This window comes from Acinonyx jubatus, chromosome C1 (assembly GCF_027475565.1).
Source record: "Acinonyx jubatus isolate Ajub_Pintada_27869175 chromosome C1, VMU_Ajub_asm_v1.0, whole genome shotgun sequence".
Classification (NCBI taxonomy): domain Eukaryota; kingdom Metazoa; phylum Chordata; class Mammalia; order Carnivora; family Felidae; genus Acinonyx; species Acinonyx jubatus.
In genome coordinates this window covers 13,943,402-13,968,771 of record NC_069381.1, presented here as the reverse complement: position 1 = coordinate 13,968,771, position 25,370 = coordinate 13,943,402, and the positions used below count along the sequence as shown (strand labels likewise).

General features: G+C 49.6%; 1 protein-coding gene across 4 annotated transcripts in view; it reads left to right on the top strand.

Annotated features, from left to right (window-relative positions):
* CAPZB (capping actin protein of muscle Z-line subunit beta) overlaps window positions 1-25,370 on the top strand; it is a 133,908-nt gene that overhangs the window by 44,278 nt on the left and 64,260 nt on the right. For all 4 annotated transcript variants that reach the window (XM_053208111.1, XM_027060238.2, XM_027060236.2 and 1 more), the window contains exon 2: window positions 17,551-17,640. In XM_053208111.1, coding sequence (XP_053064086.1) covers window positions 17,551-17,640 — 90 coding nt within the window. The remainder of the gene's footprint in view (window positions 1-17,550; window positions 17,641-25,370) is intronic.

The following is a 25,370-nucleotide window of genomic DNA, read 5'->3' as shown; positions in this document are numbered from 1 at the left end:
GGCAGACATCTGTGTTAATACCTTCTTTGAACAACTCGGTGTGCTTGAGAACAGACCTCCTAACTTGGGCAATCTTACACGGCCACTTCCTCTCGTGCTGAGTCTCACCAGGAAGGGGCACAGGAAAGTGGAAAAGGTAGCACAGCTCTGGGTCTGGGTTCTGCTTCCACGTGTAAGCGTGGGTGAGCCCCGGGCCCTGTCTGAACTTCAGCTCCTCAGAGAGCAGTGGGAGGCTTCAGTGGTCAGTCTTCCAGGTACCTGGGTGTGCAGCTTGGCCCTGAGACGCTTGGGAAACTCTTTTCGCTCGGCATGCTCTGGGTTTCCTTAAGCTTACGTCCTAATTGAATTTTCTCAAAAACCCGCCTTCCCCAAGCTGTTGGGCAGCAGTGTACTTTTGAGGGGGTGGAAGAATGGCCGGCTGTCTCTCTCCCCTGTTCTTTCTTCCCAGCCTTACTGAGGTGTAATCGGAGCACGCAAAGTGACACGGCGTGGAAGGGGACAGTTTGGTCATTGCCGTCTGTTTTACGAGATCGCCAGCATCTGCCTCCTGGCGCTCGCCTCCCTCCCGTGTCCGATCCTGCACTCGCTGGCGTTCCAGCCTCTTAGAAGCAGGGATTCCAGCTGGCAGGGCTGTCACAAGTGTTTCCATAAGCATTCCCACGATCCTTTAAGTGAGGAGCGTGACCTCGGAACCATGTGCCCGCTCCCCTCCGCTCCCCTCCCCTGACGTAGGAGGAGGTGGGAGGTAAGAACAATACTTGGATGGCTGCATTCCCTGTCTGGGGCGCTGCCGGAAAGCTGAGCATTTGTAGGCCATCCAAACACAATGGTTCTCCTGGGACTCAGGGGTTAGAAGGGGAAAGTGAATTGATTTCTACCTTCATGTCAGAGCGAAGAGAACTCGCAGAACAAGCCCCCTGTACTTTTCTAAGCTCTCCTGCGGTGCCTCCCCCTTCGCTGTGGTCACGGAACTCATGAGCTCAGTGTAAGAAAATTGGCAAACTAAAGCAAAGATGTTTTCTCTCTGTGTTGCGAAGCTCTCTCGCTGGTGAGTTTCAGGCTGGCTTTGCTGGGGTCCTCGTAGACGATTCATTCGGTTTCCCTGGGCTGGTGGGAGCATGGGGAGAATGCATTCCTAGCTTGGGAATGCGAGAAGGGGTTCTTGCTGTGACAGCGCCTGGAGTGAGTTTCACTGCCCGTTGGGTTCTGCTGATCGCTTTTCCAGTCGTAGAGATCCCCCGTTCCGTGGCAAGTTTTTGTAAGACTGTGCAGAAGGGGCACGAGTTTCTTAGGCTGGCCGACTCTGCATTCTGTATTAATTCATGTGACCTAGTGACAGGCAGTAATTGACGTTACCGTTTATTTAGTAGAACGTAGCAAGCACCCCACTCTGAAACCTTATCTAGGAAAGTGCCCCCTGGGCCTCGGTTGCACCCCGTGGTGCTTTGACTGTAATTTTCGCCCGTAGGTGAAGAGTGTGCAGGCTAGATAGAGGTGGATAGGGTAATTACACCCCAGCCCTTGAGTCGGTCAGCACCTTGTCCTCAGTTTCTCCCTTGCCTGTTCTTAGAAGCAGGTCTGCGAGCGTGTTTGGCCTGGGCCACAGTGACATTTCTTACATTCGGGAAGACCTTACCGACTTGAGGTCTTTTGTCACAGACTCTTTGCTTTTAGTGAAAGCTGTCAGTGGATTTATACGTCTGGATGAGAAACCACTTCATCTGCCATGGAATGGGAAACCACCTCTGAGAAGTCAGGCATTGGGATTCCCAAAGAACTGCCGTAGAGACCCATCCTTGGGTTTCCGCTTGGTAGAGGTATGGGCTGAAATAGGCCCAGCCCTGCCCACCAAGCCTGAGCCAGCCCTCCTGTGATGTGACGGTGAAGCCACCGGGCCCTGCAGGCCCGGAGCACTCCCTGGGCTCACAGTCACTGCCCTGCTGCAGGAGCACAAGTCCAGCACTGTTTTCTAGAGGTTGGCGGAAGGCCACAGAGACCTTTATTTTGAAATTTTAGATCATATCCTTTTATTCCCCCACCCCCACCCCCGCTCCCCGCTTCCTCTACTCTGTGGACTTGTCATGGAAAACTTAGGGAGCAGTGACTACATTCCGTGTGTGTGTGCTAAGTGCTGTAATAAGGAATACCCACCACCTGATCCTTAAAATAACAGTGTGAAGTATGCACTGACTCTACCCTCATTTTATAGGTTGGGAAACCCGAGGCTCAGAAGAGCTTAGGAACTTGTCTGAGGTCACACAGCTAGAACCTGATGTACCCAGGATTTGAGTGCAGACGACCTTTCTCAAACCTGTATTCTTGGGGCGCCTGGGTGGCTCAGTCGGTTAAGCGTCCGACTCTTGATTTCAGCTCAGGTCATGGTCTCACAGTTCGTGGGTTCAAGCCCCACGCTGGGCTCCATGCTGACAATGCGGAGCTTGCTTGGGATTCTCTCTCTCCCTCTGCTTCTCCCCCTCCCCGTCCCCTTCCCTCTCCCCTGCTCTCTCACAAAATAAACAAACTTAAAACAACAACAACACAAAACCTGTGTCCTTAACTAGAGCGCTCCATCACCACCCTCGCTTGCTGCCTAGCTGGCAGAAGCGGACGGTGAATAACCTGCTCCCCTTCTTTTGGAGACTTGGCAACAGAGAGCTGGCAGTGGTTCTTAGGCCACAGAGAGAGCATGGTGGTGGCAGCAGGTGCCTGGCTACCAGACAGTAGTGCAGGGGAGTGCTTGGGCACGCCAGCTGTGGGGCCGGAGAGCCCTGTCTTTGCATCCCTGCTTCACGCTGTCACCACGCCCTCTGCGTCAGTTTCCATGTCTGAGAATAACACCAGTAGTGACCCTCTAGGATTGTTGTTAAGATGAAATGAGATTTTGGCATATAATCACTTAGTGTCCGAATACGTTTTAGCTATTATTGTGAATGCCTTCTAAGCCCTTGGGTCCGAGCCGGCCGTGGCGTCACTGCTCGGTGGAAACTATGGGAGCTGCTACCGGTGATCGTATCTGTAGGCTGTGGTTGCCCGAGCCCTGCTTGAGGTGCTGGCGCGAGAGATGATAACCACGGTGCCGTGCGGTATTCAGGTGTAGTTCCTGGTCGTCCGAAAGAGATTTCGGATTTGGAAGTTGTTGCTTCCCTTTCTTTAGTTGTTTCTGCTCATTGAGGGACTTTAAGCTCCTTACACACGCGCCAAGTTTCTTGAGACAGAGCACTTAGCATTCCGTTGAGGGTGGAAGAAAAGAAGGTTTGAACTTGTGAAAATGTCTTGTTGGCGACAATATACACCAGCCCTAAGGAAACGTGTGTGTAGATGGGGGAGTAGTTTTCACTCGTAAGGATCACTTTTCGTCTAGCCCAAAAGAACCAAAAAGGAGTGGCCTGACCCTGATTTGATACTCAAGCTCTTGTTCCAGGGCTACCCGCTTGTACACATTCCGGTAATATTAATTATGTAAACGTGCGTGTGTGTGCGTGTGTGTGCGCGTGCACACATGCGAGCGTGTGTTTTAATTCCACATAGGAACTTCGATTCTTGGGCCCTCTGGAACTAAAAGCTGTGTAAGAGGACGGTGATGATCCCTTTCTTTATTGAGTTACTTAATGTATTTCAGGACCTGTGCGAGGTTCTTTTCATATCCTTTCTGATGTCCTCAAAACGGTGCTGCAAGGCAGGTACTATTATTGTACCCATTTAACAGATGACGGAGTTGAGGCTGAAGGAGGGGAAAGACTTGTCCAGATCTTCATTACTCAGAAGAAGCAGGTGAAAGATGTACACCTTTGTCTGTCTTAACTTCCAAGGTCCTTTGTGCCAGCCTCTGACCGGCAAGGTGGTGTGTTTGTCTTGAAGGTCATAGATCTTGAAGCCAGAAGGACTTCATTTTTAAGGCATCTTTCTGTCTAGTGAGTCCTGACAACCAGAAGGGATGAGCTTTGAGACTGGACTTAGATTAGACTTGCAGATTTATCACAGGTTGGTAAAATGCTCGTTGTACTTTACTGTCAGCAAAGCGTATGGAAGCTTTGGTGACGTATTTGGGAGTGCCAGGGGGCCGGTCATTGTTGCGGGACTCTGCGGTATTGTGATGAGTGGTGCCCGGGGCGGCTCGTGTACAGGGTGGTGCCCTGATCGGGAGCTGCCCCTGAGTTGCATAGGACAAGTAAAGGTTGGAGAGTCTTCAGTATTGATTCACCTCTGAGATAGGGCATCAGGAACCCAGGATAGGAGTGGGCCAAGTGCTTTGCTTGATGGGTAAGCATTGTGGTTTTTTCCTCAAGCCTCCCTTTGCACAGAAGGCAGCGCTGCCCCCTTTTAGATGAAGTTCTTGGATTGATGGAGCCTTTAGTTTTCCCGCTCCTTTAAATCTTGCTTTTCCATCAAGATTTGTCTGTCTGTACCATTTGCAAGTTAGACTCAAGGTCTCCCCCACACCTTTGGAAACCACGTACTCGTGTTACTGGCAAAAGCCCACGGGGAAATGTTAAATTTTATCCAGGCCATCTTATAAGTCGGTGTGGGAGAGGGTTTATGTAGGTGGCTGTTCCTGCCATGAAAAAGGGAGGGGGTCTACTTTTCTCAGCCTCCATTGGGGAACATGTGGACAATGTTTCTCCCAAACTTTTTTTTTTTTTTTTTAATTCTCGTTTGGAATCCTGGGACGTTCTGCTTTAATCACCTTCGACTTTTGTGAAAGCCTTCCTGAATTCCTTGTGTCATTGAAGTAGAAGTGGACAGCGTGTGTGACTTTGATTGAAGACGTCTCAGGATTGGCCCTAATTATGCGTCTAACTACCAGCTGACAAAGTGGAAGGATTAGAAGCTTGTTACGTGAAACCAGTCAGGAACATGCCGGGGCAGTGGCTGTAGACATCTGTGAAGCATTAATGATGAGACAATAGGTAATGGCGCCTTGCACATCTTACAAAGGGGTCCAGGAAACCATCAACCAGAGAAACCGTCTGAAAAAGGTTTTAGCGTTTTTGAGAAATCCACACGTCGGCCATAGTGTTTGTGAGAATGGAGCCTGTAATCCAAGATGACAGGAGGTTTCAGAATTTGGTTGTAGGTAGAATTGTTCGCGACTTGCCCAGCTGGGGAGAAGAGACTCACCCTAAAGGATTGATTCTGTGAGCCAGCAAGTCGTTCTCCAAAAGTTATTTGAAATAATTTTTTTTTTTTTAGTTTGGGCCTTTGACATTCTCTAGAGAGTGTTTGGTCCCGGGAGGCGGACCAGTGTGTTCTGTGTCCTTTTCTGTCATTCAGTGCTCAGGATCTGGGGCAAGTCTTAACTTCTCTGAGACTCGGTTTACTTCTCTATAACTGGGAAACTCATGGAGCTGTGGTGGGACTTTTCCCAAAACCCACATGCGCCATGTGGGTAAGTTACAGTTCATAGTAGGCCTGTAGCAGAAGCCCGTTCTCTGCCCTTTCTCTTTGGAAATCGGTTTGCATTTTGGTTTTTTTGTTGTTGTCGTTTTTTAATGTTTATTTATTTATTTTGAGCGAGAATGAGAGAGAGAGAGAGAGCACGGGGGTGGGTGGAGAGAGAGGGAAAGAGAGAATCCCAAGCAGGCTCCGTGTTGTCAGCACAGAGCCCGACTTGGGGCTTGAACTCATGACTTGGAACCGGGAGACCATGACCTGAGCCAATATCGAGAGTGGGACGCTTCACTGACTGAGCTACCCAGGCACCCCTGCATTTTGGGTTCTTCGTGTTCTGATAAAGAATGACTAATTTGGAAAACAAAATTATATGGATGATATATAAGTAGTCTTTAAAACACCATTGTTGATTCTAATAATATAGAATTTTATTAAAGATGATGATTTTGGGGGCGAATCTGTCTTCAGTCTTGAATTAATTTAGGATTGCTCTGTAAGCAGGTAGCACTAAACTGTTTAATGAAGAGACTTGTTTTCTGGTCTTGGTTCATTTGCTACTTAGTTTATCTGATTAAGTCTGCATTAATTAGTTTTGTAAGTCTGGGCCTCAGTTTTTCTCGTTTTTGAAAGAAGTTGCTGATTCGATGGTTTCTCAGGCTCCCTTTAGCTTTCCGTTTCTCTGATTCTGCGCCTTGCAATCTGGAGAGGTAGAGGGAGGCACACCCAAGATAAAATGCTCCACTTCCCCAGCTGGCTCGAGAGCAGAGCCAAGAGCAGCGCGGAAGAAAGAAAGAAATCTGGCAGACAGCGATGCTGTCAGTTGTCATCTCACCTGGGATGTTTCCCTGCGTAAAGTCATCCCCTGTGCTTTGCCTGGCCGCCACAGAGAGCGACCAGCAGTTGCCTTCGAGTTGAGTGCAGATCGGGAGCTGAGTCTCTGGGCACGGAACAGGGATCGGCGGGCTTTCTGGAGTATTGGCAGGGGCTGGGGCGGGGGGAGCTGCAGGAGGAAAAGGGCTTCTTTCTGCCTTACAGGGGAGGTAGAACACATGCACCTGTGCCTCCTCCCCTTGCTAAGCAGAGACCCTGCCTTGCCGTTTAGAATGTGCTCGCCCAGTCATGCCTCCTCCGGGACTCGATTGCTGACTCTGCATTGGGAAGTTTTCCCATCCCGCCAAGTTTACCAGATAGACTTTGATCTTTGCGGAGAAACCATTCTGTGCTCTGTGAGGTTTGGGGACTATAAACACTGAATTGGTCATATCCCAAACCAGTGTTTTAAGCCACACTACGGCAAAGATACAGCTCCACCTGCTGAGTGTGATTCATTTGGGATCTCGCACTCCCTGAAGGGACGTGTTGAGGGAAACATCGGCTGATGGCTGTCGTAGTATTTGACACAGAGCCTCTGCAGGGGTTGCCAAGTTTTGTCTTGGAATAAATATACCAGGGAGAGAGGCACTTGGACATTCTCACTGCTGGGTGGGGAGTCGAGGTTGTTCGGGGGACTCTCTGGGGGTTGTCCCATCCGTCTGGTTTCAGTGGCCTCAGACGGGTTTGGGAATACCAGTAAATGCAGAGAAAGCCGAATTGATGGAGATACTCCTTGGTGCTGTCCTGGCCAGAGGGCTTCAGAAATAAAGCTGAACAAGGAGAGAGCAGTACAGAACAGAAAAAAAAAAAAAAAGAAGAAGAAGAAGAAGAAGAAGAAGAAGAAGAAGAAGAAGAAGATCTTTTGGAGGCGAATATGGAATTTGATCAACTCTTACTGTTTTTCAGCTTTAGGGGAGCCATGGGTCTCACATGCTCCATCATCAACAGGGCGGGGGGCACGGGGGGGGGGAGTTGCAGGAGTCTGCCCTCCTTTGTTGGTGCTTCATGACTTGGAAACAGAAATCACGCTCCGCCTGCCTTGCTAGAGACTCTTGGCAGCCCAAGTGGAAAACCTGAGTCGAATGAGCAAAAAATCAGGGAGGAAAGGGCCCTTGAGCACCCACAAAACTGTTGTGTGAAAGTCCTAGCAGGTAAGCCATGTGCTCTGCCCTCTGAGAAGGCTCTTGCCACTTCAGGAGGACGGGCTGCGGGGAGCTCCTGGGTCAGATGCCATACCAGACCCTCTGCCTCATTCCCGGTGGTCCCGCAGCACAGAGAGCGTTGCCAGGCCACACTGCTTCACGGTTTTAAAAACCACGGCTCCAAGGGACGAAGTGGTGACTGATTTAGCTCCACCCTGCAGGTGAAGTGGGAGAACAGGAATTTTTATTGTTATTAAATCACATCTGTGCCTTCACAGTCTTAGACTTATTTGAAAAAAGCTGTGGACCCTTAACTTTGGAAAACTGTGTGCTCGCATGTGTGCACACACACACACACACACACACACCCGCTTTCTCTCTCACACACACATGCTTTTGTAACATTTACGCCTCCACCTTCTTTTTTTTTTTTTTAATGTTTATTTATTTTTGAGAGAAAGAGAGAGACACACACAGCATGAGCAGGGAGGGACAGAGAGAGAGGGAGACACAGAATCGGAAGCAGGCTCCAGGCTTTGAGCTGTCAGCACAGAGCCCGATGTTGGGCTCGAACTCATGGACCAGGTGATCACGACCTGAGCCAAAGTCAGATCACGCTTAACTGACTGAGCCACCCAGGTGCCCCTACACCTCTACCTTCTTAAACACACTCCTGCTTTCTCATGCACACACCCACACATCTGCCTTCTTACACCCCCTACTTTCTCACGTACACACCTGCCTTCATACACATCCCTTCCTACACACTTTCTCTCCCACACATACATACACACCCCTCCCTTCATGCACACACATACCCCTACTTTCTCATGCATATACACACCCCTACCTTAACACACATGCCCCTACTTTCTCTGTCATGCATACATACACATCCCTACCTTCACACACACACACACACACACACACACACTCGCCTCCTTTCTCACACATACACACACATCTGTACCTTCACACACCCCTTTACAAACTGTCAAGGCTCTCACAAGCTGTGGAACAGTGACTCTGTACCCCAAGTTAAAAACCTGTGGTTTATTCCTTCCATCAGAGTTGATGCTGTTTTTGTTCTGTCTGTTTGTTTTTAAACAAAAATAGGTTTCCAGTTTCCACACTCATAGTAGATTAAAAGTAACAGATGAAGTGTAGCTAACGGAAGATCAGAAAAATGTAAAAAGCAGACACCGGGCTGTGTTCCAGGAACCCTCTGCCAGTGAGAGATGGTTTAACTGTGTTCCCTGCTTTGTCCTCTCTGTAAACACACGGACCCTGTAGAACATTTTAGAAGGGTTACCATCTCTCCGGATGAAAACAAGGTTGATACTTTGGTTATTGGAGGGGCTCCCAGCTCCTCAGTGATGATGGGGTGAGTGACGTGTCCGTAGTTCTGAGGGTTGAACAGAGTGGCATAGGCCTTTCCTGCTGTTTGCCTTCTTCCTTGGGTCACAAGCTCCTTGGGGGCAGGGACCATGTCTGACTAGTCCAGCCCTGTGTCCCCCGTGTGTGCCCATCCCTCGCACGGTTGTGCTAACTGAATCAAGTGGAAAGATAGCGTGATGTGTGGTAGAAAACCTCTCAGCATGAAGGTGCGGGCTCAAGTGCTGACTTCGCCACTGGCCTTGTGACCTTGCCAGACTTTCTCTGAACCTCATTATTCGTCCATAAGATGAGAGGGCGGGACCTAGATGCACTCAAAGTCCATCCTGTGATTCTGATAGAGTTTTCGTAGAGCGGAGACTTGTAAAGGCATGGTGTTTCCAGAGGGATCCAGAGCACGGTGGTCCCGCCACTGCCACTGTAAAATGGTTTTTATATCGCGCAGTTTTCTCCTCGGTTTTTGGCAAATGACATTGATCCGGCTGTGATGATATGCGGCACTAACCCCAAAAGGTGGAAGGAGGCTTGATCTCCCAAATGGGCTTTCACTGTGGCTTTGATTCGCTTGCTAGAGGGTATTGGGCTTTCCCGTGGGAATGAAAAGTCATCCAGAGGGAATGCTTGTGTGTGTTTGGTGAGCCATGTCCTTCTGCGCTCGGCCCTCACCACCGTGCGTCCCTCCCAGAAGATTCAGCCAGAGGGCAGTCAGTCAATGGAAGAGACACTTTTCCAGAGTGACCTACAGACGAGTTGTGGGTTGGGCTGGCTGGTGAATCTTTCCCCAGATAGCCCCCAGCACAACTTGTTCCGGAGCCACATGGCAGAAAAGAGATACACCTTGTAAACAGAGTTGCTTCTTGGGTCACAGATGATACAAGACAAGTCATGGTCAAGTTAGACCCCATAAACTTGTGGGAAATCAGCCTGGGTGAAGTCTGCCTCAGTGCTGTCTGTGAAGCAAGAATTGACTTAAGCCACTCGGGAATGTAAACGCGTGAAGGTCTTGATGAACTTAGGAAAGACTGTAAAGGCCTTGAAGCTTTGGGTGGTTGTTTATGTACAGACAGATGCTGTTAAGTGCACATCGGCCTTGGCCAGACACCAGCGCGGGCCAGGCAGGACTTCCGCTCAGAAATCCACACAGTCGGAGTCACTGCTTGTCCTTGAAATTACAACAGCGTGTTTTAAAAGGGCACGCAGAAACCACACGCACGCGAACGAGGCCACAGCGCTGTCCTCTAGCAGGTGGTCCGTCCCCGACTTCTTGGGCCTCCTCCCGTTTCCAGTAAGTGCCCTCGTCCTGTCTTTCCTGCCTCTTAAAGTTCCTGACCCCCCCTGCCCACCTCCCACTGTCCTCTCCAGCCACACAGCCACAGCCCTGGTTGCTGTAGAGGCTCCTGTCCTGGCTCTCCTGCCCCTGATCCCATCTCTGGTCAGACCGTCTCCCCCACAGTCACCAGAGACGTCCTTCTGTATCAGTTACTATTGCTGACTAACAGAGTCCCCCCCAAATCTAGTGACCTAAAATAACAGAAATCCTTATGTCAAGTGCTTTCTGTGGCTCAGGAAATTCAGGTGGGCCTTGGGTGAGTTGTTCTGGCTTGGGGTCTTGAGCTCTTGCCATCAGACAGCTAGCTGCAGCTGGAAGAGGGGACATCGGGGGGCTTGGTGACTCTCATGGTCCCTTCATGTGGCTTTCCTGTGTGGGTTATCTTGGGCTTCCTCACAGTGTGGCCGCTGTAGGGCAAACTGTTTACATTGAAGCTTGGGGCTCCAAGTCCGAGTGTTCAGCACTGAAGATGGAAAATGAATTGTCCTTCCAGATGGCTAACAGACACATGAAAAAGGTGCTCAACATCACTCATCATCAGGAAAATACAAATCAAAACCACAATGAGGTATCACCTCACCAGTCAGAATGGCTAGCATTAACAACTCAGGCAACGATAGATGTTGGCGAGGATGCTGAGAAAGAGGAACCCTTTTGCACAGCTGCTGGGAGCGCAAACTGGTGCGGCCACTCTGGAAAACAGTGTGGAGGTTCCTCAAAAAACTAAAAATAGAACTACCCTACGACCCAGCAATTGCACTGCTAGGAATTTATCCAGGGGATACAGGTGTGCTGTTTCGAAGGGACACATGCACCCCCATGTTTATAGCAGCGCTATCGACAATAGCCAAAGGATGGAAAGAGCCCAGCTGTCAAATGCATAAAGAAGATGTCGTGTGCGCGCATGCGCACACACACACACACACACACACACACACACACACACACAGGAATATTACTCAGCAATCAAAAAATTAAATCTTGCCATTTGCAACATTGTGGACAGAACTAGAGGGTATTATGCCAAGCGAAATTAGTTAGAAAAAGACAAATATCATATGACTTCACTCATATGTAGACCTGAAGATACAAAACAGGTGAACATAAGGGAAGGGAAGCAAAAATAATATAAAAACAGGGAGGGGGACAAAACTTAAGAAACTCTTAAATATAGAGAACAAACAGGGTAGATGGAAGGGTTGTGGCTGGGCAGGTGGGCTATAAATAGGTAAGGGCATTAAGGAAGACACTTGTTGGCATGAGCACTGGGTGTTCTATGTAGGGGATAAATCACTGAATTCTACTCCTGAAACCATTATTGCAGTACGCTAACTTGGATGTAAATGAAAAAAAAAGTTTTAAATTAAAAATAAATAAATTTTTTAAAACAGAAAAAGTTAAAAAAAAAAAAAACCGAATTGGCGTTTATGGCTTGGCCTCAGAAATCGCAGAGCATCAATTCTGCTATTCTCTGTTGATAGAAATAGCCATCAAAGTTCTCCCATTTCCAAGGAGGGGGTACACAGACTCCACCTCTCAAAGGGAGGAGTGTCGAAGTCACGCCAGAGGAGCAGGCCCGGTGAGAGAGCTTGTTATGGCCATTTTTGGACAACGTAATCTGTTTAACCTTCTGAGACGCAGCAGTGTTCCTGTCATTGCTGTGTGGACAAATCTTTAGGAACTCCCAATCCCTCTGGAGAAGTCGATTTTAAAGTTTGTGAGGCCAGAGAACATGGCACAGAAGCCTTTCTACAAAGTAGGCTGCGGCACAGCTGCCGGGAGACCTGAGGTCTGGAGCCCGGGCTTGGAGCCTGCTTAGAAAACTGCTGCCCTCTGAGCCGGGTGGGCGGAAACCAGCCTGACCGGAGGCCCTTCGTGATGAGGCCCTAGTCCCCTCCCAGTGCCGCTCCTTCCTCCTCCGTGTCCCTGTGCTGTCCTCTTCCTTACCCATTTATCACAGGGCCTCTCTTCCCCACCCCCCAACTCCCCCTCCATCCCCCCATGCCTGCCTCATGCACTCCTAGCCTGTATTGTATGTAGCCAGTGATAAAACGTGAGGTTCCCCGTACCACTTAGTGTCACCTTTACTGTGATTTTTTTTTTTAATTTTTGTGGATAGGTGTGTTCGCTGAATTAGACTTCGAGTTTTTTACAGGTTGGGACGTGTCCTGTGCCTGGGGGCTGGATAAATTGTTTGGTGAGGATTTCCAAATCAGTCTGTGCCTTTTTACTTCATTTTACAGGGCCGAGTTTTAACTGCTTGCAAATGATGGACAGCCCTGGCGGCTGTCTTAGAATTCCATAGGAGATTTTTGTTTTAGGCTGTAGTGTTTTATTCAGCTTGTTATTCTGAAAAATTGTTTCTAGTCTGTATTAACAGTGGCTTTATTTGTTGGAGGGTGATTGAAGCAGTTTTGTGTTTTTTCTTCAAGTCGTGTGAAAAACGAGCAGAAAGTGAAACATTTCCTGACTTGATTTATGTGCTTAAACACACACAGCCCCCCCCCCCCCCACACACACACATACCCAGAACTCGTAGTCTGATCCTGTAGAACCTTACCAGCCTGAAGTGGGGTACCTGTCCCCTCCTTACTCTTTGACGTCCTAACAGAGACTCTTCCTAACAAAGATCTTTTTTTCCCATGCAGATTTTGACTACAGCATAAGTTCCTGAAGACACTTTGTTTTACTCACCATTCAGCGTCAAAAACAGTGCTTGTCACCTAGGAAACACTCGAGTAGTTATCGAATGACTAACGGAATGGGCAGAGAACTCTGCGGAGGGAGGGGCAGTGGTCATGTTTTTATTATTTACCCTTCAGCCTGGAGACCACCACCAGCGGGAGGTAGACCTGCTGAGGCGTGTTGTCTGCGGGACGTGTCTGGGAGCACTTTGGACTTTGAAGGCGCCGTCCGTCCATGGGGAGCACTCAGTCGTGGGATGAGCGTCCACAAAATACACAGAAAGCCGGTTAAGGGCAGGAATCGGGGCGGGAAGCCCAAGCCTGACAGCCGGTCACCGTGTCTCTGGGCTCACTCACGTTGTTGCCCGGAGCTGCGGGCCGTCCGTCTTCTCTTCATTCTCTGGTGCTGTGTCCTGTTTGGACCCCTCAGGGTGTGGGGTGACTCCCGGGTGAAGGGCCCCGGTTCACTCTAATTTTAACTTTTTACAAGCTGTCGTTAAGCTTCTCCATGTTGCTTCACTTCTGGGAAGCCTTCGGTCCTTTTCCTAATTTAACGACAGACGTCCTCAGCCCTCGAAATTTGTAGTGAAACATTTCCGAGTAGGATTCATTGGGATTAATGCAAAATAGGAGTTAGACCATTTTGCAGTTGTGTTTTTCTAGTGCTCTCAAATAGATGCAGTCAGACAGAGGACCGTCCAGGACGGGGCCTCCGAGCCGCTGGCGCCCTCGGGGGCGAGGCTGTGCTCAGGCTGCATGGAAGGGTGGACACCAGATCTTTCCATGTGGCTCTTTTCTGGCCAAGTTATGACTTTCTCTTCCTAGATAATACGCTGCTCAATTTCTAGTTTATTGCTTTTGACTTCCTGTATGTTCTGGATGAAGGTTTCAGCATAGCTAGGTTTACTTCTATCTAACTTTGGTTTTTTTGTTCTCAGGAAGAGTATTAATACCCAGTTGAGAATATTTCTAAAGACCAGAAGTTTTTAGGGGTTGTGAGTGGTCTGTGAATTAGAATTGTGTGTAAAATGTTTCTGTGCAGTTTTCTAGAGCCTTAGCTTTGATCAGAGTCTGAGCGTCTGCAGTCCCCCAAAATGACTTTTAACTGACTTTTAAATTAGGGTTTTCAGACTTGACTCTGGCATTTGGGTCCAGGTTTGTTGGGGACTGTCTTCTGCATCGTAGAATGTTTAGAAGCATCTCTCGTTCCTACCCATCAGATGCCAGTAGCGCCTTCTCTTCCTGTGATGACAACGAAAAAATACTGCCATGCATTGCCAGATGTCTCCTGGGGGTTCGTGGGAGGGCAGGATCAACCCCAGTTGAAAACACTTGTTCACAGCTTTTTTTTTTAATTAATGTTTATCTATTTTGAGAGAGGGAGAGTGAGTGTGAGCATGTACTAGCCAGGGAGGGGCAGAGAGAGAGAGAGAGAATGAGAATCCCAAGCAGGCTCTGTGCTGATATGGGACTCGATTTCATGAACCGAAATCAAGAGTCAGACATTGAACTGACTGAGCCGCCCCGGCTTTTTTTTTAATAGATGTGGTTTTTTAGAGCAGTTTTTAGTTCACAGGAAAATTGAGCAAGAAGGTACAGAGAGTGCCCGTATATTCCCTGCCTTACAACACATGGCCTTCCCCACTATAAATCAGCATTCCCCACCAGAGTTAACACTGCTGAATCTATACTGACACATCATAATCATTCAAAATCCGTAGTTTCCATTAGGATTCATTCTTCGTGTTGTACGGTCTGTGCTTTGGGACACATTCCAGTGACACGTGTCTACTATTATAGTACCGTGCAGAGTGGTTTCACTGACCCGAACATCCTGTGTGCTGTCCTCTGCTTGTTCAGCCCTCCCTCCCCTTCAGCCTCTGGCAATCACTGGTCTTTCTCCTGTCTCCATAGTTTTGCCTCTTCCAGAATGCCACCTCGTTGGAATCACTAGAATGTAGCCTTTTCAGACTGGCTTCTTTCAGTTGGCATTCGGGATTCCTCCATGTCTTTCCATGGCTTGGTATCTTTTCTTTTTAGCCCTGAATAGTATTCCGGTGTCTGGATGGGCCACAGGTTTGCTTATCCATTCACCTACGGAAGGGCATCTCTGTTGTTCCCAGGGTGGGGCAGTTATGAATAAAGCTGGTATGAACATGTGTGTGCAGGTTTTTGTGTGGACGGTCTTAAGTTTTGAGCTCCTTTGGGTAAATACCAAGGCGTGCAGTTGTTGGATCGTACGAATACGATGGCAGGTGCATGCTTCGCTTTGTGAGAAGCCACCAAACTGTCTTCGAAGGTGGCTGCGTCCCATTTTGCGTTCCCACCGGCAACGAGTCAGAGTTCCTGTTGCCCCACAGCCTTGTGGGCAGAGTCCTGGGTCTGGGCCACTCTCATAGGGGTGTAATGGGATCTCACTGCTGCTTTCGTTTGTATTTCTCCGCATCTCCCTGGTAACAAATGGTGTGGAGCATCTTTTCATATTCTCATTTGTCATCTGCCTCTCTTCTTCAGGGAGGTGTCTGTTTAGGTCTTTGGCTCATTAGTTTACATCTTTTAGCTAGTTTGACTTGAATACTTTAGGGTTTTCTGTTCTGGCACGGTTGTGGGGGAGGGGAGACATAGCTGCTCGTGTCTCCAATTTACAGCAGCCGGAAAGACTTGAGGGCTAGGTTGAGTGGGGTGGATGTTACATTTATATTTTAAAATGTCAAGATACTTACAACATGTATTAATACACATACACAGACAGTACTCCCAAACACATACTGTTGTATATTAAAAATTTCACGGGTATTAAGTGAATCATTGCAACAACCCTGTGAAGTACATACTGTCCCATTTTACGGATAAATACAGGCTTGGAGGGGTTAGGAAATTTGCCCAAGGTTCTTTCTAGTTGATGAATGGCAGAACTGGACGTTGACTAGAAGTCTCTCTGGCGGTAACTACATTTTTCTGCGTTCTCAACCCGTTAAGTGGTGTTAAAACGTCTTCCCGTGCCAGTAGGCCAGACCCATGTCACTATGGCCTTGGCTGGCGTAGATAGACGGCATGGCGCAAGCGGGGAACCCACGGTTGCTGGAATGTTCCACCGAACAGAACAAGTGCTTTACCATTTCTGGGGTGAGAGAGAGTATGTGCATGTGCATGTGTGTGTGTCCAGCTTTGCAGGGTAGTAGTGACGGTCGTGTGTCCCAGAATAAAGTGTCACTGATCACCATCTTCAGCAGGGCACAAGTTGGTTTTGTATTTGTTTGTTTTGTTTTCTTCTTTTTTAAAAACAGCCTGCTGTATGCACCACATCAGTTACCTGGGAATGAAACAGCCTCCAGCCACCTCGATGTGTTCGTTCCTTGGTGAAGTACAGAGCGGGTCCTCGCCCCACAGCGTCCGTGGTTAACATACCTAGGGCACAGGCGGTCCTACTCGGGGGTTCTATTTCACTAAGGCCAATGTGGCATCTCCAGGATTACTTTGTGTATTTTATGAAGATACTCTAGTGTGTTGATGGAGGGCTTTTAAAGATTCTGCACTTGGTCTGGGCAGAGCAGGTTTGGGACACGCAGGAGGCGGTGCCTCTGAGCCATCGGGCTGGCCTCCCTGCCTGTACTTCTCAGGGTGCGTGCGGTCATCTGCCTGTCTGCCTGGGCTGCCTTTCTCCCCTTTCTTGTCGTGCCTCCTGTGCCGTAGCCCCCTGGGCACTGATTACTTTCACTTCACCCCCACTCGGTCCTTCCTCCCTCCGCCCTCCTGCCTCCGTCATCGGTCCTGTATTTATGAGGGCTGGCTGGCGGCTCGTGGTAAATGTGTGCAGACTGAATGCCAGATGAGGCGAGAGTACTGTGAAGCTCACGGTATAGTCTTTATCCTCCTGGGCCCCTGCGGCTGCAGTGACCCCCGTTGGCTGCTCTGGCCGTCTGCTCTGCAGCTGGAGCGACCTCTTGACTGTAGATGCTCCAGGTCTCGGTCTCCTTTGTAAGGGCCTGGCGCCTGGGGACATGTTCCAAGCTTCCGTTGAATTCACCGAAACACTTTAACCTTGGTGTGCATCTTGCCGGTTGTTCTTTGCCTGGTAACATTACCTGACTTGTATGTCCAAGTGACAGCAAAGGAGAAAGCCTAACTTGCTGTTGGAGCATGGTCCCTTGTAGGGCTGATCAGGAGGTCACATGTCGGCATCTCCCACGGTCTGTTGAATTGGAAAAGGAAAGCCGAGGGGCATTGAGCTGTGGGTGGAGCTCTGGCCTGCTTCCCACTTGGAGTATGTTCTGGATGCCTCCACGTGAGATTGTGCCGTCACAGAGCCTGTCCCCCTCTCTCTGGGAGATGTGTTGGAGGGCCCGCTGCAGTCCCGCTTGGAGTTAGAGTACCCTGGGCAAGCTGAAACTGCAAGAATGCTTTTTCAGAGGGGGTTTTAGGGGAGCCTGGGTGGCTCATTTGGTTGAGCATCTGACTCTTGATTTTGGCTCAGGTCATGATCTCACGGTTTGTGGGATCAATCCCTGCATCAGGCTCTGTGCTGATGTGCAGAGCCTGCTTGGGATTCTCTCTCCCCCCTGCCTCTCTGCTCCTCCCCTCCCCATACACACTCTCCCTGTCTCTCTCTTCCTTGCCCCCCCCCCCACCATTTCAAAACAAATAAATAAACTTAAAAATAATAATAAAAGGGGTTTTTGGCGCTTCTGTTGGCAAAAGCAAAATAACACAGACACGTCTGTTTCTCTTTTCACAGAGCGATCAGCAGCTGGACTGTGCCTTGGACTTGATGAGGCGCCTGCCTCCACAGCAAATCGAGAAAAACCTCAGCGACCTGATCGACCTGGTATGAGCTTTGTTCTTATGGTTTCCTTCGGGCTGTGGCTCCCAACTGGTTGTGTTTGTGTGCCTTTTGCCATGCGGCGCTCAAAACACGGCAGAAACCTTCCACCCCCACTGAGCTCTGAGATTCCTCCACGCGGTTGTCTCAGAGCCAGCTGCGTTTGCAGAGCCCAAGACAGGACTTCTGAAGTTGGTCACCGTCTGTCTCCTTGCCCCACCTGCATGGGTTCAGGTTCTAGAAGCTTGCATCTCCGCGCAGGGAGGAAGAGGCCATACACGCCGAGCAGGCATTCGGTAGTGCCCGGAGCCAGGCTTCCTTCATTTCTTTGCTGTTGTGGAAGTTTCTCCAACCAAGGCAGTGCAGAATCTACCCTGTAACATACTTGAGGGCTTCCCTTCCACTTGGAATGGTATAAAACACAAAAGCCGGCTTTCAAAGATCTCATCACACCTACTTTTTAAATGTGTCTTTCTTTTTAATTCGGAATGATTGGTCTCACAATGAGAGAGAGAATCTGGTGGGAATGCCAGATTAACTGGCACCATGATATTATTTGAAATAGCTCAAACTATTTTAAATAACCTATAAAGCTATGGGAAATATTGAAAAGAAGTAAAATAAACTAAAATCAGGCCCCAAGAGGCCAACCGAGTTGCTAGATTTTTTGGCCAGTACATTCTGGCTCCGGCTCTGGCACCTGGGCCTCCGAGTCCAGTTCCCTGTTGTGCTCATGGCCCCCATGTCTTCTGGATGTGATCATCAGCTGCCGACCGTGGCTCCTTGATGAGGTGGCTTTTACTGTAATGGATTGAAAACCTGTCCACAGACTTCATTCCGTTGTATGAGTTCAGAGCAGTTGTACTAGCAAAGCCTTACCGCGGGAGACTCGTGTCATCGCCACGGAGAACTTCCCAGCAGTCTGCAGGCCCCTACTCACAACTGTGTATTTATAGGCACCCAGAGTCCCAGTCGGGAGGCAGCTGTGTGACACAGTCAGCCCAGTGAGGAGTTGTGAACCCGCTAGCTTGTGTGGGTAACAGTTCCGCAAGTAAGGAGGAGGAGGAGGTTTCTTGAGGTGAGCGGCCCTGATGAGAAAGACAGCGACAGGTACTTGCGACGCAAGGCGCGATGGGTCCCGGCTGACATGGAGGCGTGTTAGGGGCGTGTGAAAGAAGAGTGGGTGGAATCGCGAGGCAAACGAGCCTCCGAACGTGCAGAATCAAGTCAAAACCCAGAGCCTGGGAGGTGCCTTCAGCCCGTGAGGGGAACGGAATGGACTCGAGGGGGTTGGTGGGCAGGCCCCCTCTGAAAGGGCAGGGGCCGCTTCGTTCCAGCTGCTTGTTTGTTGCCCTGTGGGAGGGTGGTCCTCTGCCACTTGCTTTCGGATTTTTCTGGAGAAGCCATACATTTAGAATTTGATGTGAAACTTCCTGATTTTCCAGCATTGGCCCAAACATTGGATTGGTTAGACCTGATTTTGTAAACAATCTGGGTGTGAGGATGTGCAGTGAGTTGGGCGGGGCAGCTTGGGGGGTGGGGGGGTTGTTGAGAGAAAGCAGTCTGTGTTGGGAAATGGTGAAATACAGAGTTGGGTGGTTCCAAGGGGTCCCTGAAGGTCAGAAGGAGGGCTTGAACGTGAGGCGGTGGCTATTGTCACCATCATCCACTCCGTGAACTTGGGGCACACCGGGCTGTGCGGACTGGTTTGCTGACTCCCAGCCCCGTTAAAGTAGCGAACTGGGAAGTGCTGTATTGTTTTGTGTTTTTCCTGATCGGAGATTTTTGCTTATTTTTGCTTGATCGTATGTGGCAGAGGTGGGCAGAGGCTGAAGGTATGATCAGATCCCTAATTGGGTCAGTGGCGGAGGCCTGTTTGTCTTTAAACTCAGCATGAAAGCATGCTTGGCTGAGTTTAAATTCAGTGTGCCAATTTAGCTGTTACCGTATTTTAGAAATCAACCGAACATAGAAGAAATGATGAGCACATTTTTCTCAGTAGACCATTCCTGGGGCTGTTGTGTTCTTAGGGCAACTGAAGTGTGTTTTCTGTGCGATCCCCTCGCCGCTCTCTATTTCAGAGATGTGCCCAGAGCCGCTTTTATGGGAACCTGGTCAGCTTCCCTGGCTAGGTCTGGTGCTTGTACTTGGGCTTGGGGGGGGTGAAGGAGAGCCGCCTCTCACCGCAGCCACATACTGGGTGCGAGAGGCCCACCGTGGCACGTACTTTGCAGAAGGGTGCTTGGGCCCAGGTTGAAGTACCACCCTGCACCTGCCCCAGATAGGTGACGTACTCTGTGGCATCCTGTGGGTTAGTGTCAGAGGCACTGCTTCCCCCCTTCTAACTTTGTCTTCCGTAGAACGTGGCTGGCGAGGGGCTGGAGGGAGACGCGGGTGGCGGGTTCAACAGCTAACAGTTGAACGCCTGCTGTGTGCCCAGGACTGGGCCGGGTGCTTTGGTTTGCGTTATTATTTCATCTGATTTTCACAGTCGCCCTTGAAATGTATGTAGGACCACTGCACCTCTTTTAGGTGATTTAGACTTGGTCAGGAAGAAGCCGGGGCGGTGGTGTGGCTGAGCAGCACCAGGAATCCCAACTCCTCCGGGTGGGATCAGTCTGCTGGGTACCTTTTGGTGAATCACTCACCCCTAGAGCAGCGGATTAAATATGGTACGTCTTCCTAATGTGTCCGTCTTACCTGTTTGGGGAGAAGGGGGTTAAATAATTCATCAGTTATTTAAAATATTAAAATGTATGTTTTATGGAGAGTAATTTAGAATTAAATTATATAATTCAGGGGCACCTGGGTGGCTCAGTCGGTTGAGTGTCCGACTTTGGCTCAGATCACGATCTCGAGGTTCGTGGGTTCAAGCCCTGCATCGGGCTCTGCTGTGCTGACAGCTCAGAGCCTAGAGCCTGCTTCAGATTCTGTGTCTCCCTCTCTCACTGCCCCTACCCCACTTGCACTCTGTCTAGACTCTCTCTGTCAAAAATAAACATTAAAAAATTTTTCATACAATTGAAAACAACAGCAGCAGCAGCTAGAGACTTGAAAGACGCTCCCTTCTTAGAGCTAGGCCACGTGGGATTAGCACTTCACTTTTGTCCAGTGCTTTGTGGGGAGGTTGGAGCGGTGCCGACTTCCCCTCACCAAGTTGTGTGGAGGCCAGCCTTGGGCCCCATCTACCTCCTAAGGCTGAACAGGAGGCCGTATGTAATAGATCCCCATCATCCAGCATGGGCTGGGGAATCCGTGTGCTCATTAATTTTTTAATTTGAAGTATGATAAATCTCAAAATGGAAATGGAGCATGACTTTTCGCCGAATTAGGATCTGGTAAAGCACACCTCGTTAAAACTATATTGACATGCTTCAAAGGCCACTTTTTGATTAATGGCCTTGCGTCAAGGTCCTCGCTATGCACTGTAGTGTATAAGGAGCACGTGGGCCCGTTTTGTTCAAGATCCCGTGACCGGTCCTAGAAATTCCTTCTTTGAATGTTTGTCTTTCATTGCTGCTAATTTTCTTCTCTTTGCCCTGGGAATGACAGGGTTTGTTTGCCTTTTTTTTTTTTTTTCTTTTCTTTTTAACTGGGTCTGCAGTATTCTTTTCATTCCTGTAAGAGGTGGTCTGTGCTGAGTGTACTGCTGTGCCTCTGAAGTTCCCAGAGCTATAATTTCCGAAAACTCACACCGCCACGGGTCCGTCTAGAAGCAGTGTGTGTATCCAGGCCTTTGTTTCACGTGATCTGGGATCAGTCCAGTGTTTTCCATTGCGGCGAACGCACCGCTCGGTGCAAATCGCAGTCATTCCTCCTGTGCTCACCTGCCGAAAATAATGAAGGGGCAGTAGTTGTTTCCAAGAGAAGTCTCCAATTTTAAGACTGACAAAAATGTGAGGATTTGCCAGCATTCTCCATGAAGGTAACGACCACGCTTAGATGTTGGAGCCAGAGAACTGTAGGGGACTTGATCCGGTCCACCAGTGGTCCAGTTACAGAGCAGTATTAAAGAGAAATGTGGCGTGTGCGTGGCCGCGAGGCCGGGGCAGCCCGATTTATCATGCCCGTTGAGTTTTCTTCCTTCTCTTTTCTTTCCAGCGTTTGAGCGTTTGCTGCCTCGGGATTATGGTGCATGCTGGGATTGGTGGGAAATGACCTTCCTTTGCAGGTGGCCAAAACATCCATTTTATTACATATTAATCCTGTCGTACTAGAGCGAAGCCAGCCGAAATCCGTTGTTAAGCTGTTTCAAAAATACCCGCTTCGTCCGTGTGGGCCAAGAGTCATATGATGTTTAGATGCTCCCTTGGCTCCCTGAACTTTGACCTTCTGTGGCTTCATTCTGCACACTGGCAGCTCTAGCCGAAACTTGGCTGGGTGTATTTTGAGCCCTGAGCTGAGGAAGGAGTTTGTTTCTGCGAGTTGGCACCCAGCAGGCCATCCGTCCTTTGCCCTCTTTCAGAGCAGACCAAAAATAGCCCTAAATCCATTTAACCAGGCAGGAGAGTCTTTGCCTGCAAACGTTGGTTGTTTAATTTTTCATTCCTTCTTTCTTTTGTGATGTAGCCACCTAGAGGTCCAGCTCGTGAGTGTCCCCAGACCTAACTCGAGCCAGGGGGAGGTCATCAGCTGGGAAAGCCCCCAAGCTATCCTGGCCAGGCCTGGGGGTTAGAGGCGGGAAGAGGCATCCTGGTGCTTCTCCCAGCAAGTGGAGGACCCGGTCAGTTTTCGTGGCCGCATATCCCTCTTTGTAGCAGCCAGAATTGCCCTCCAGAAATAGAAGGGGCCAGCTGGGTGCAGGGTTTTGCCCTGCCAGCCTCAGCAGCCCTGGGCTTTGAATGGCTTGCAGAAAGTGTCTGCCTCTCGGCAGCGTGAGGGCTGCAGGGAGCATGCGATTCTTTGCACCTGACAGGTCAGAAGGCTGGGGTGCACGGCGGGTTCTTAGGCACCGGGGGCCCAGCAGATGAGCGAGTGGGAACCTACAGCTTGAAGTCTCCAAGTCTCCTGCTCTCCGTGAGGCAGCTGGTGGAGCCAAGCTCTCAGACGTTTGTGAATCTGCTGAAATGAAGGCGAATATTATATTTAATCGTCCATTAATATTATCGTGTCTGATTTCTGCCAGGCATTGTTACTCAATGTTCAGTCTTTAATAGCAGAACCAATGAGATCTGGAAGTTCTTCTCCCATTGGTGGCTCTGTGAATGAAACACCAAACCCACTCCGTCCCCAGGTGGTGAAGACACGCGGGGCCTGGGGACCGGGGCCTTGCAGGCCAAGACGATCCAGCTTATCTGTACACAGGAGTGAATAGGCTTGTATCTTCTTCCTGCCTAACTTGCCCCTTATTGTCACCATTGAAAACCGATCTCCACCAGCACTTTTTCCTCCTTTGTTTCAGAGGCGACATTTAAAATGTCTTCTTTCAAAAAAAAAAAAAAAAAAAAAAGAAAGTGTCTTCTCCTTTCTAAAGGGGTCTTCGCTTAAGTGGGTGAAAAGTTCGTGGATTGAAGTCCACACTTACGGGGCACCTCCTCTGAGTCAGCCGCTGTGCTCAGCCCTGGGAAGAAATGCAGCCTTTATTCCTTGGCTCCCTTTCCACAGGAGAAAATACCAGGATCCTTAAACCCGGCCCCTAATGAGAAGGACCTTGGCTGGGTTCTCTCGGCCCGTTGGTCTTTACCGGTTAATCAGCTCTGAGGGAGGCTGTCAAGAGCTGCAGAGCTGAGTTGCTCTTTCTACAAGAATGTAATATCCCCTGTGTGTCAAATACTCTTCCAGGGGCTGAGGGCATAGGACGAAAGCCCTGGCTCCATAGAGCTGGCACTTAGCGGAGAATTGCGGGAAGACTTTGGCTGGGGCCAGCTCGGCACTGTCTATCTATCAGGCAGATACCCAGCCGGAGCATTTGTTGTCTTTACTTTTGCGTAAAGGCGGTCGGGTCTCTTCGGTGGTCGGGCCCCAGCGGCAGGGAGTGTGTGCTGTCTCCCCCTGGCTCTCCGCTGGCCGCCTTTCACCAGGCCTCTCCCTGTTCCTCCAGTTCTTTACCCATAGCATTCCTTACACTGGAGCAGATACACCTCTTTGGAGTTTGGGGGGCAGGTCCCAAAGTGGCTGCATGGAGTAGAGAATTTTATGTTTCTTCTCTTTAAACAATTACATTCCAATCCATAACATGCCCACATGTAAGACATTTTAATATAAAAAGAATGCTTTCTGCACCAAAGCTTTAAGTCAAGTTGAGGCTTGGGGAAGTTGGCCTTTTCCTGCCTGGGGCCTTGTGCGTGGGCCTCCCAGCTGGGTGTAGGCTTCCCCCTGCTGGGCACCTAGGAGCTGAGCTGGAGGTAAGGGGTCCCCCGTCCGCCCGTCCCCCCCCCCCCCCCCCCCCCCCCCCCCCGTGACACACCACTGACTCATGGGGCCGGGTGGTTTGGGAGCCCTAGGCCAGATCCCATTCTCTGGTCCCTAGGGAAGTTCCCTGTGGGTTTAGGTCAGGGTTGGGGGAACTTGGCTTCCATTCTCCCGTTTGTCATAGGCTCTGTCGGGAAGTTTTCTCTCCTAGGCCGGATATTGTCTCTGGAGCTTGAGCAGGGGAATGGATCGAATAATTGGTAATTATGCAAAAGCCCCTGCACAGTCTCTGTTGCGCTGATGTTTCTGAGCTTATCCTGAGCTTCCCTACAGGCGACACTGAGCTGCAGTTCCATTTTACAAGGGGAAAAGCATTCCAGCCAAGGGCCTCCAGCAGTATTTTAATGAACTCCATTCCTTGGAAAGTTGTGGTGAGCCTTTTCATGCAAGCTTTTTTTGCTCTTTGAATGGACTGCAGCTGTGGGGACTAAAAAAAAAAAAAAAAAAAAATTAAAAAAAAATAAAAATGCAGGGGAGAGGAGAGAGCAGCCCCTGGACCAAGGTGCTGAACTGGCCCCCGTCCCCGACCCAGGGCTGCCTCTCCAGACGGAGATGGTCTTTCATGACCCTAACCTGCTGCTGAGGCAAGGACCCTGCACCTCAGAGGTGCGGCCTCTGATTTGTGTCAAGGTGGCAGCTAGGCAGCCCTGTAAACCAGGCCCGCATGGCATGATTTGGCTTGGAAAGGGAAATGGGGCTCCCTGGGGTGCCCTCACCTGGCCTGCTCCCTCCTAGATACAGCCCAGAAAGCTATTCGAATCTCTGATGAGTTCTGTTATACGTAGAATAACGGGCCCTCATTTGATCCATTTGAGAATGAGATAAATTGCCTGCTTCACAAGTAGTCTAGACAATTCAAACTTGAAGCCAAGTGAACGAAGGAGAAAAATCTGGGGGGCCTTTTGCTTTTCCTTTGTGTGCATGGGTTCCTCGAGGAGCCGAGACTGTTTCGAGGAGGCTGTGACGACGTGTCCGTTGGTCCTGAGCAGTTCTAGAGCACAGAGCAGTCACGGTGGATGACTCCGGATGGCTAGGGGCTTGAAATCCCCCAGAGTTAGGTAATTGGAAAGCTGTTTCCTGTCATTGTTAATGCCCATCAGCCAGTTCAGTTTTGTTATTTTTTCAGAGGAAATTCTAAATTCTAAATGGAGATTATTTTGTGTGGGGGCTCAGATTTAGAGTTTGACTCTCCTCCCCTCTTTTTTGATTCTTCCTGATGTCGTTCTTAGTGAATGTCATGGAAACATGGCTTTAATGGAGGCCCATCAGGTGTCAGAAACACTCCTGTATGTGGGCCACGTTATTAATACATTTGACCTGTTGCC